The sequence below is a fragment of the Macrobrachium nipponense genome, chromosome 29, assembly GCF_015104395.2.
Source record: "Macrobrachium nipponense isolate FS-2020 chromosome 29, ASM1510439v2, whole genome shotgun sequence".
In the NCBI taxonomy this organism is placed as follows: Eukaryota; Metazoa; Arthropoda; class Malacostraca; order Decapoda; family Palaemonidae; genus Macrobrachium; species Macrobrachium nipponense.
Genome location: NC_061092.1, coordinates 33900270 through 33912861, shown reverse-complemented (window position 1 = coordinate 33912861; position 12592 = coordinate 33900270). Strand labels below are relative to the sequence as shown.

Below are 12592 nucleotides of genomic sequence, written 5' to 3'. Positions count from 1 at the left end.
TCAATATATTTTATTGCACCCGTGGAACTTTTCCAATTTTATTACTTTGTTTAACTGTAGATTTAACGTTTGTTATAAATATCCAATTCTCACTGTTAGGTCAATACCTGATGTTCATGCTTTGGAATCAAGTTGTTCCAGTATTTACGTTTAATGATAGTCTTGGGCTAGTACGTTGGATGTTGATTACGGTACAGTTGTACTTTGCAATATTTTTTATGCACTTTTTTTTCTGTGTATGAAGTTGGTGAAAATATGTCATGTGAATTGCATGAGCCTGAAGTACATGTACCTGGAGATGAATTACAATTATGTCAGATGAAATTGCGAGAGCATATATCCTGACCCCAGAGCTAAGGAATTTTCTACCTGCTTATACCCCCGTAGGGGGGTAGTGTCTCACACGGCGCACTGTAGTCATTACTTAAAGTTCTTTGCAGCATCCCTTTGGCCCCTAGCTGCAACACCTTTCATTCCTGTTACTGTACCTCCGTTCATATTCTCTTTTTCCATTTCACTTTCCTCCACCCTCTCCTAACAGTTGTTTCACAGTACGACTGCGAGATTTTCCACCTGTTAGGCTTTTAAAACCATTTACTCTTAATTTCCCTTTCGGAACTGAATGACCTCATAGGTCGCAATGCTTGGCATTTGCCATAAATTATATATTCCATTTCATTCCATTCTACTTGCTTATGTATTTTCTGACTTTCAGAACCTGTCTCCCTTTAAGAGGCCAAAAGTCTATGACATTCTTCGTGGTCCAACCTAGTCTTCCTCTTCTTCTAGGCTTGAAGAAGACATTGGGTTGCTCGTCTCAATTATCTCTTTGGTAACAGTCTCTCTCTCTCTCTCTCTCTCTCTCTCTCTCTCTCTCTCTCTCTCTCTCTCTCTCTCTCTCTCTTCGGTGGAAATTTAAAAGCTAAGATCTTGAAACTATCTGTAACATTTTGATGAAATAATCAGTTTTTTTTAATGCTTTATTCGCTAATGAGTGAATAAAAGGTTGGGAAATATCGTCAAAGAACCAGATTGATATTTTGTCACTCACGTACTTTAAATTTCTTCATGTGTTAACTAAAATGATAGTTTGCATGTAAGGTGTTATCAGCGTAACCATCTGCATTTAATAAATTACCTCCAACTGTTTCATGACTTTAGAGTAGGACTTCATTAATGTAGATGAAATCTCTCCCTCTCCCCATTCCCGTCTCTCCTTTACGTACAATTTCATCGTTTGAAGATTCGTGCTTTTCAACATCTTTTGCACTCCACAGGAAATAATAATAAAAAACGAATCTGAGAAAAGTCTGAAGGGTGAGAAGGGTTCCGTGTCATTTTGCATGACTTTTATGGGTGGGTTCTGACGTCTGCTGATAAGGATGCCAACGCCATGATCAACTACCCTCCCATTAATCACCGGGGCGATTAATGGTGATGATTCATGGGGTTAATGATTACAGTAGTAGACCCCGAGTATTCTGTCCTGATATCTTGATCGCGGTCCTAGTCTTATATTACTTGATGTATGGGCTTTTTTCGTGTTAATAATTTATGGGATAATTTCTTGCCAGCGAATCTGTTACATTGATTCGGAGATTGGGATTCATCTGTTTGCTGTAATGCTAAGGAGAGACACAGTATTGGCCTATGGTGCGTAAATTCAGTGCGAGATGAAGTAGCAATTTTTAAAAACAACTCTACGGGAAGAGAACTCATGCTTTCAAAAAAACGGCTTTAAGGCGTCCTTCATTACTTTAAATCAATAAGTATTTTAGATTAGGTTGCAATGTCTGTTCCCTTGATCCGTCATTTTGTTGTTGGAATCTCTCTCTCAAAACGGAAATGAATGTTATGATATCACGATAATATTTTCTCTCACATTGGGTAAAACATATGTATTATATTAACCGACTACCTCCTGCTCTCTTTCTCTCTTTCTTTCTCTCTCTCTCTCTCGGTCTTTGTTTCTCTCCCTCGTTCTTAATGGAAACTATTTATGGTACTGTAGTAACCAGTCTCTCTCTCTCTCTCTCTCTCTCTCTCTCTCTCTCGCCGAAAACCATTCTGAGTCGGTGGAAATTTTTACAGACATTAGCCATCTCTCTCTCTCTCTCCTCCTCCCTTCCTCTTCTCTCTCCTCTCTCTCTCTCTCTCTCTCTCTCTCTCCAAAAACCATTCTGAGTGAGCGGGAATTTTTATAGACATTACCCATATCTCTCTCTCTCTCTCTCTCTCTCTCTCTCTCTCTCTCTCTCTCTCTCTCTCTCTCTTCTCTTGTGGCATACTCTTAGGAAGGTTATTAATTATATGCTTCCTTCTAATTAGTTTCTTAATCAATTCACCAGTAATTACCTGTTCCATAGGCCTGGAAAATTACCCACTTAACCCTTCTGTAATATAATTAGCACCTATTACCTCTAGATAATGAGCTACTTTATTTCCAGTCACTCTAATTTACGGCAAGAAGGTCTTTCTTTCGGCCTCTCGAGAAACTTTGCATTTACATGAAACCTGGTCGAATCATAAGTTGGAATTCCATGCTACAGTCGTTGTTCTTGTTGTTGTCTCTACTACTACTACTACTACTACTACTACTACTACTACTACTACTCTACTTCTACTACTACTACTACTACTACTACAGCATAAAAAATGTCTTAACCAGCTAATTGCGATTACCTGAATATGATATGGCATAAGACAATGAAACGGGTATATTAAAATAATCCGTTGCAATAACCTGTCACGATACGAAGCTGTGTAGTTCACCAAAGGTAACTTTTAGCATGATTTTTTTTTCCACGTAATTGCCATTACGAATCAAAATTAAATGGTGTAGTATTACTACAGTAAAATTAAAAGTCAGTTTTTTGGGGGGAAGCGAAGCAACTGTCTTGAAGATTTGAGAAGACAGTAGGACACACTTCTTCCTGGGTAGCAATTGTGTACATCATGCCACTCGCCGGGGTGGAGATTTGCTGTTTATGGTTTCATTTTCTTTTTAGCTTCTATGTCACTCGTGGTTGACTGTTTGCAAAACGAGTGAGGTGGATTAACTTGCAGAGATATGTTAGTATTCTCTCTCCCCCCTGATGAGTATTTGTTATATTGTTCGCGTCTTTTTTCGAGATTTTCATCTTCTTTTTGCTTTATACGTCTCTCATGGATGACAGTTTGCACGGCGAGTAAAGTAGTTTAATTTCATTGGATATGTTAGTATTTTCTTTCTCTCTCCTGATGAGTGTTCATATTGTTTGCGTCTTTTTCAGACCTTGTTAATTTTCCAGTAGGGTGCATATCACGCGAATTTATAAAATCGTATTTTAAGAGGTTCGTGATGAACAGGCTGATAACGCAATTTGATTATGTAATCAAAGGCAGCTGATCATAGGCTTTAAGTCCCGTTAAGTTATATGTTGAGGTAAACAAACATGATTACCTTAAAATACCATTTAACGCAGCATAAAAGGAATTCAGAACTGTCACATTAACTAAGAGAATATTTTCCCTACATCGCAAAGCCTTTTTACTCCCAATTTCCCTTTCAGTGCTGAATGACTTCATAGGTCCCAGCGCTGGGCTGTTGATCATAAATTTTATAATCCATTCCATTCCTTAACAATATAGTCGAGATGAGCACTTCATTCGAAGAACTGTTCATTTCATCGACTTCGTAATCGACCACTCGTGCTCGACATTGTCGTTCAGTGCGCAAATATTTCCCTCGCTAAAGCTAAAGCAATTAACGGTCGTGAGTTGATGGAAGAAGCAAGAATCTTAAGGTTTGATTTTGGGAGGTGAGGGGTGGAGGGGGGGAGGGGCGTTGAATTATAGAATATGGGTGGGCGTAGGGAGGGGGAGAAGGCGCGTGCTAGAGCAGGGTTAGGGATGAAGTGTTGGACAGTTTGGGGTAACATGGTGAATGGGAGTTGTAGAACGGGGAGGGGTTGGGGTGGGGGTCTGGCTGATGGTGAGAAATCTGTTGGGTCGCAGCGGGGTTTTTGTGGGAGTAGGTGTGGGGGTGGATGGATGAACAGGAGGTTACTCTTGGGGGAGGGGGACTATAAAGACCCGCGCTTTGTGGCGGGAGATAATTGTGGTCGAGTTTTGTTAAAACTGCGGATTTGTTAGAATTTGTCTTGTCTGTAAGAGGAGCTTTTACTTATTTCTCTGTCTTAAATATAAATATTTACTTAAATATTTCTTTTTCAGAATTAGATCCTTCCCAATTTTCAACCGTCCCATTCTTCCTCCGGAATAAAAGTTTGTGTAATGTAATATTACTATTACATAATACTCCTCCCACTTTTTGTTATGCTCACAGTACATTGCTAGCAATACGTCTTTCTGGCAATCTTAATCCCTTTTAAGTATAATTTTAACTAATTAGGAACTCAATTTATCCATTGATGTGAAATGTATGTGTGCATTCATAAATACATGTATACTTGCATGCATGTATTTATGAATGCATGCATGCATGCTTGCTTGGTGTCTGGAAAATAAGTTTTTCTTATTTTCTGAAAGTTTTCGAATGTTATAAGGGGCTATGGGTCTCTCCCAGTCATTTTTCTTTACCTGTGATGACAGTTGTCTTAAATTTCGTTTATGAAATCATTTGTTTTACAAAAAAAAAAAAGATACCTTCAAGGAACACGTTTATGAAAGTTGCTTTCTTGAAGTCTCTCTCTCTCTCTCTCTCTCTCTCTCTCTCTCTCTCTCTCTCTCTCTCTCTCTCTCTCTCGCTATATATATATATGTGTGTGTGTGTGTGTGTGTGTGTGTGTATACACACACATACACATACATTGAGCTACAAATTTCCTTTAATATCTAATTCGTTCTACCTCGGAATTAATATATTTTCATATATATTAACCGAAGGGGAATTTTTTTAGTCGATAAGAAACTCGTGAGCCGACGAATTTCTTATGGACTAAAAAAAAAATCCCCTTTGGGTAACATTTATGAAAATGTATTAGTTCTGAGGTAGAACGAATTAGATATTAAAGGACTTTATTTGTAGCTCGATGTATATTATATGATTTACGGTAATGTGATATGACTCATATATATATATATATATATATATATATATATATATATATATATATATATAATATATACATGTATACATATAGATTAGATTGATAGATATAGATACAGAACTAGATGTAGGTATATATACATAAATATATATATATATATATATATATATATATATATATATATATAATCATATATAATATATATATATATATATATATATATATATATATATATATATATGGATTGATAGATATAGATACAGAAATAGATGCAGGTATAGATATAGACATTGCAGAAATCCAATCACTAATTATTCTTCTGCCTTCGAATGGAAGATTCTCGCCCAGTGTCATTCATTAAACAGAATGCAAGAGTAGTGATTTTTCTCTCAATAATCATGTGTCCTTTTCGTTATCAATGAATTACCGGTGACAACTCCGGAGAGTTTTGGTACGACGACTGACGAGATGAAATTCCAGGGAATGATGCACATGATGATAGTAATGATCAAGGGAGGGAGCAGGAGGAGAAAGGATAAGAGAATAACACAGGATGCTGTGTGTGTGTGTGTGTGTGCGTGTGTGTGCGTGTGGATGGTCAGGTGGGATTGTAATGGGGGAGAATCCTTGCTCCTCCCCTTGGTGCTACCACGGGTATAAAGAAGTGGTTGGTGCTCCTCCCAGCAGTTCATACCTGACCGCCTACCCACAAAGGTCTTCGCGCTGTCCTTGCAAGGAAGCGCCGTGGAATCCTACGCATCCATTCATCGGAGCCCCTGGAAGCAGTTGTAAGAGGGCGCGCTTGGGTCTTCTGTTCTGTCTGTGAAGTCAAGTGCTGTGAAAGAGTCTGACTGTGATTTGGTGATTTTTTTTTCTACGTGACCCCACACACAGTTGTTGTCCAGGAACAAACTTTCCCCGGGTCTCTTCATCACCTCGGGAAAATCGATTAGCGCTCGGATTATCGTAGCCTGCGTTGAAAAGCCGCAGTTTATGAAGATCGTGGATTCTCGATAGCCACTCTTGGCGTTGTACGAGATGGACGGCGCTGGTGCTGTATATGAGCAGATGGTTCACGCCTTCACCGACGCCTACACAACTGCACTTTATTCTTCACGCCAGCCCTCAACCTTCTATCCTGCACGCCCACCCACTCCTGACAGTGACTACGGGTCTTTGAGTCCCGCCCTAAGTCCACCCCATAGTCCTACAGCCACACCTGGTGACGCTTGGGCGCAATTCACTATGGCACAACCAATGCAACAAACTTCGACAACCACCGCCGCTGGTTATGTTCCGTATTCCGAATACACGCAACTCTACGCTACATCAGGAACTGCAGGTATTTTCACGCACGCTGGAAGTCCAAAGCCCGTGTCCTTAACCAGTCCAAGAAGTCCAAGCATTCCTAGAAGTCCAAGTATCCAGCAGCAACAAAAACCCTCCAGTTATCAGAGTAGATCATTAGTGACGTCGAGAGCCTCCGTGGCAGTGCCATTCGTCTCCTTAGAAAACAAACGCGAAACTCAGCCGAGATACGGCGACCCCGCCATCCAGCCGAGTGCCATCAAGTCGCCGAAGGGGCAGCGCGGGAGCAGCCGTTGCAACCGGAAGCCACGGGCATCCCGCGAAGTGACCGAGGGCGTGAGAAAGAAGAGGAGGCTGGCCGCCAACACTCGAGAGAGAAGAAGAATGGATAACCTGAACAAGGCCTTCGATCGTTTGCGTTCCGTTCTTCCGCAACTTTGCGACGATCGCAAGCTCTCGAAGTACGACACCTTGCAGATGGCGCAGACTTACATCACCACGCTCGCCGATCTCCTCATTTGACGGGATCGGTCTCGTCTTTTGTCTTTCCAAAGATTCTCAAGTTGTTTTACTGCATGACCAGATCCCGTCTGCAACTCCTTGTAGATTAATCTGACGAGGGGGCAAAATGTAAATAGATATTGTTTATGATATTGATAAGGATAGAAAAACGGAAGCGTAAGTTTCAGATCTCACTGATATTTATTGTAAAGAAAAGGAGATTTTTTTTTCTTTGTGAGTTTAGGTTTGTTTTTGAACTCCTTATACATAAGAATAGAAAAGACTTGTGTTTTCATTGGAAAATAATCCAGTGTAACTGAAATGGAAGAATTAAGGAAACATATATGCCGTATCTATTATGTTAATAGTAATATGTAATTGTAGGCTGTATGTTCATTTATATGTATCTCCATTTGCACAAATCTAAGGTTGCATTTGAAACTCAATGTAAATGTCAAGTACTTTTACTTTTTCATCGTCAGCTGTGAGCGTAAAAAAGACACATTTTGAAATAGGGTCTGTGAATGTACTGTTGTGATGTTAATTATAAATACGTATTTTTTTTCTTTATCTGCCATGTTGTACAAATAGCTTATGTTCCAGACTACCTTTAAGCTTTCTGTGTGATGGCTGAAATTTGTACGTGTGCCAAAATTGGTTGTTTTTTGTTGTGATCATTGTAGGCCGAGTCTAAGTTTTTGTTTTGTTTATAGAAAAGAGGACATTACAATGAATGAGAAGCATGATGTATACTTCAAAGAGTCTTCTTCAGTATTAGGGCATAATATTGAAGTCTTTCTAGTCAAACTTCCCTTCCTGTAAGAATTAAGATTATAATAAAAAGATGAAGAAATAAACATTGGCATCTTAATCCTTATCCTCCAAATTTTAGGTCGTAAAATACAGTAATTGATAACAATGATTTGCACTAAAAGCAGAACCCACTTAAGCGAAATTACCCACCGAAAAACACAATTCAGCTTTATTGCCCTGTATCACAAGGAGCAATTTACAGCAATCATTAGTAGCATTAACGACCTTAAAAGCCTCTTCAATGGCGGGTCATTACCGCTGCTCATGATGGCTTAACAACGTCGTTTTGTCGCTACGATGTAATTGCGTAGGGTCATTTTTCTTTATAGAAAGATCACTATTTAATGTTGTATTGAAACTCCTCCCGCGAACAAGAAGGGCTGTGAAGATTATTTAATCATTAAGATGAATGACACCTCTGTTATCTTGCAGCTGTTATGAATTGAAAATTACAATGAATAAGATATGTATTTAAAAAAAGAAAAGAAAAAAAAAATTCTAAAAACATGATAATGCCGGTGACCACAGTATACTGAGGTACTGTTCCTTTCTAATTGTGTTGTATTTTTGTAGATTTTTTTTTATCCTTTTACGATACACGTATATTTTTATATATTCTTGTGAACAAATCCAGTTATCCTGTTTGAGGAACATAATAGCACCAAAGATTTTGGAATAACCACTCTGAACTTTTGAGGGAATACATTGTCACCAGCCATACTTGAAAACGGACTTCATAAATATGAATTGATGAAGGGTCTGAAGTATTTTAACAAGGTAATACCAGACCGAAACATTATATTAAAAATATATTTTAATAAAGAAAAGCATATACTAAGATTAAAGAATTAAATAAAACTGTGATATGAGGCGTGGTCAACTAAAAGAGATAATTAACTACCAACTAATAAATACTACTGCTCCCCACAAAAATGATTTTTAAGCCCACAAATCAAAACTGATTAATCAGATAACGAGAAAACTTGGTAGCTATGTGCTAACTAACCAAAGAATAATCAACCATAGGTGTTCTCAGATTCAAGTCACTGACACCAAACAGTAGATACTTCTGAATCCTACCTTACGCAAGGTAGAAGAACCTTAGGTTCAAGTCTTATTTTCTTAAGAAGACACTGAACAAGGCTGTGCCCAGACATCAGCCGCCAGTCATAGTACATCTCATCCTTTACAATTGAGAAGGGTCGAGTAAGAAAAGGATATTTTCTTTCATTGAGAGATTATCGTTCTCAAAATTCAATGCTTGAGATGAATTATGTAGCTTATATGAATCACGGGCTTTGCCGTAATAGAAAACATTTATTAAAGTAGTCAATTTCATCTACATTTCATTTCATGCTACATACTGGCGTCTCAGCTACTCTGCCATCCACTCTTCAATTCAGGTCACCAGGTAGTGTCTCTAAAACAGAATGGGAAGGTTTGTCACTAGGTTTACAGGGAAGCTTTTATTGTGGAAAACGAAACGCGATGAAAATTTGAATTTGTTTTTGGAAGACACAAATTTTATAAAAATGATTTCCAGTTTTTAAAAAATCCAAAATAGCTTAGTCATTAAACTATGGAACTAAATGGTGTTCTAAACGAATACATGCTCGGTAGGCGTACGCAAACACATCATTATATATATATATATATATATATATATATATATAATATATATATATATATATATATATATAATCTATATATATACACATATATATATATATACATATACATATACGTATACATATATATATGGTGTGTGCGCGTTCTCTTGCCTATCTATATTGTGAGTGCGTGTATGTGAGTGCTTTTGTATTTGCAATGCGAAATGCTGCAGGCTTGAAGGGTTATTGGGGAATAAACTAGGGAAGATTCTAATTTGTTATGCAAATACAAAATGCTTCGTTTTTTTCTTCTTGCACAAGTGATTCAGAAGTTCTATCATTTATATACACCAGTGAGTACGTTCCACTATATATTAACTGAAATTGTGGATATTAGCTTTGGTTTAAAAAAGTTTATTGAGGCAGAAAGCGAAAGAACATCGAAGAAGGAATATTTTGAAGCTCTGTACTATTTTATTTGTATGTTTTTACAGTTTTATATACACAAACACACATTTGTATGTATGTATGTGTGTCTGTGCAGTTCGTGCGTGCTGAATTTTGTTTCTATTGTAATGTGCATATACATTTCGTGTAAGAAAATGCAAGGAGGATCGAAAAGGATTTGAATGAGTTCCACGTGTATTTTTCCGGAACTATAGTACCTACTAATTACCTTATGAAGATGACACCGACAAGTCAGTTTTAATCCTTATTTTTCCATTTTTCATCAAACTTTCGACTTCATCGTAAGTAATTTGCAAGTTAAGCACAAACATAACATATACTTCGAATTCTAAGTATTTTTTCCTTAGTCTCACTTTTCGTTCAACTTGAACATTTTCGAACTGTTTCCGAAGTAAACAAAGTTTCTAGATTCGCTCAAGTCAGGCAAGGAAATGAACGTTTCAAGCTATAAAATGGGAAACCATTGTTTGTAGAAATAGGACGAACAATTATGGTTAGAAAAAAAAAATATATGACATCCTCTGAATAATTGGGAGATGTGAGCCATTTCTTTCTCTTGTCCCAACGGACTCGTCATCTTCATTATCATCATGACCGTCATCATTTAAATTGATGAATCAACATTTCGCTTTATTTTTTCCCCTGCTGTGTTTGACAGAAGCCCTTCAGCGTAATTAGATTAAGAATGACTGTTAAGGGCCTTTTCGTTTTGGTGAAGGACGAATTATATGAAGGTCCTGTCAGTGACTAGTTCGCCAGCTTGTAAAATGAATTAGACTAGAAAGTTCTTCAGATTCATATGATCTCGTACGCGCAACGTACTACATATATATATATATATATATATATATATATATATATATATATATATATATATATATATATATGTGTGTGTGTGTGTGTGTGTGTGTGTGTGTGTGCATATATATAAATATATATATATATATTATATATATATATATATATATGTATATATATGTATATCTAATGCACACACACACACACACATATATAGATATATATATATATATATATATATATATATATATATATAATATATGTGATATATATTCTCATACAAGGCAAACTATATATGTAATATATATATTATATATGACACATTCTGTTGATTTTACTTTGTATTTTCCTTGGCAACGAATGAGGCAGCCAGTACACCTATAGATGTTATTGTAACCATTTCTGATATACTGCTTCATTGAGGTGTATGAAATCATCACTCACTTATTTTCTTTTATGATTGTACTAAATCGAGTACAAGAAATGTGAAATGAAATCCTTCGAAAAACTTGGCCCTTGTTGTGTGTAAGAATTTACCTGACATTAATTTTACTGCAAGGATTGTTAAGTGATAAGTTGTATTACAAGTATTAAAAGCTAAATTTTCCTGAGTTTTTCTTTTTTACGAAGGGATGATTAATAAGCGCTTGAAAAAGCTTAATAGATTTCCGTGTCTGTTGAACCTCTAGCTAATGTTCAACCTTTTATGTTTTCCACATATCAGGTTTGGTAGTTGTGCTGAGAACTTTAAATGTCATTAGCATTTATCACTTCAATTACATGTGAGATTACGTCATTAATCACAGAATCCGACGGGATGCGTCGCGTACAATTCTACGGGAGGAGCACACCCACATTCAATCTTTCGCCTCTTGTGTATCATATTCAGTACTCATTTTATGTTTGATCATTTCCGCAGGCAATGTCGTGTATTTTATATATATATATATATATATATATATATATATATATATATATATATACTATATATTATATATATGTGTGTGTGTGTGCGCGTGTGTGTTTTCAAATCGGGAAAACCCTGAAGTACATAAGAGTAGAAAATAATCAACATTGTTCTTAGTAGGTTACACTTCCATGGTTGTCAGCATTGTACCGCTGTCACTATTCTGTAAGTCTTAAAAAAGTTTCTCTATGCTTCCTGGAAAAACTTCCAGTCTTGGTACGGTGAGTTGTGACACCTAATCACTATCTATCCTTCCTTAATATTTTTTTCTCGGATTATTGAAAGACATCAGTACTGCGTTAAGCTTTTATGCCTTTATATTCAACAGTTGCATGTTTGTCATTATTGATAGTAATATATATTTACACATATTCTTTGTTTTACGCATATTACCCGTACCCCTCATTTCCGTGTCAGCAGTAGCACATGAGTGCTATTTATTCCATGACACCTTATTTTATGAACCTGCACAAAACAAGGTGTCCTCAAAACAAGTACCAAAGATGAGACGTCTGAGCTACAATAATCGGATGCACAAAGGGTGTCTGTCTTGCATAGGTAGTGGAAATGGTCACTTTGTACGGTGCAAACACCATCGATAAATGGCTTAGAAAAATTTCTTGAAAAATATTGCATGTTTCATTGCACGAACTTTTGTGTTAGCAGTACTGCATAGACATTTGAAATCACACACGCTGTGACTCTGGTTACTTCTCGAGCCTCCTTGTGAATCTTGGTCGTTCGCTCAACACGCCAAAGTCGGTTTCAAGTTATAGAAATTCTCGTGTTTTCATTTTTGCAATGATATTGAATTTAATTCTAATTCAGCCATCCTCCTTCATCCGGTCTTGGGGTCGATATTTGACAGGAGGCTCTAAGAAGTATTACCCTTGCGTTCAAAACACTGAGGTTTTGGGCAGAGTTACTCGCTACTGACCTGTGCTCTTGTAGACGGTCACGAGATTTTAGGTGCGCAAATGGTGTCTGGCATTCAATGGTGGGTTAACCAACCAATTACCAGCTTAAATGACGAAGACAAACTCCGTATCATAAGTGATACTATAGACCTTTTGTTA

At 37.0% G+C, this 12592-nt stretch overlaps 1 protein-coding gene across 1 annotated transcript; it reads left to right on the top strand.

Annotated features, from left to right (window-relative positions):
- The first annotated feature begins 5724 nt into the window (after nt 1–5724).
- Nucleotides 5725–7708, top strand: LOC135205953 (transcription factor ATOH1-like). Its single transcript, XM_064237142.1, has one exon. The coding sequence runs from the start codon at nt 6090–6092 to the stop codon at nt 6879–6881; it is 792 nt and encodes a 263-aa protein (XP_064093212.1). The 5' UTR covers nt 5725–6089; the 3' UTR covers nt 6882–7708.
- The last annotated feature ends 4884 nt before the right edge of the window (nt 7709–12592 follow it).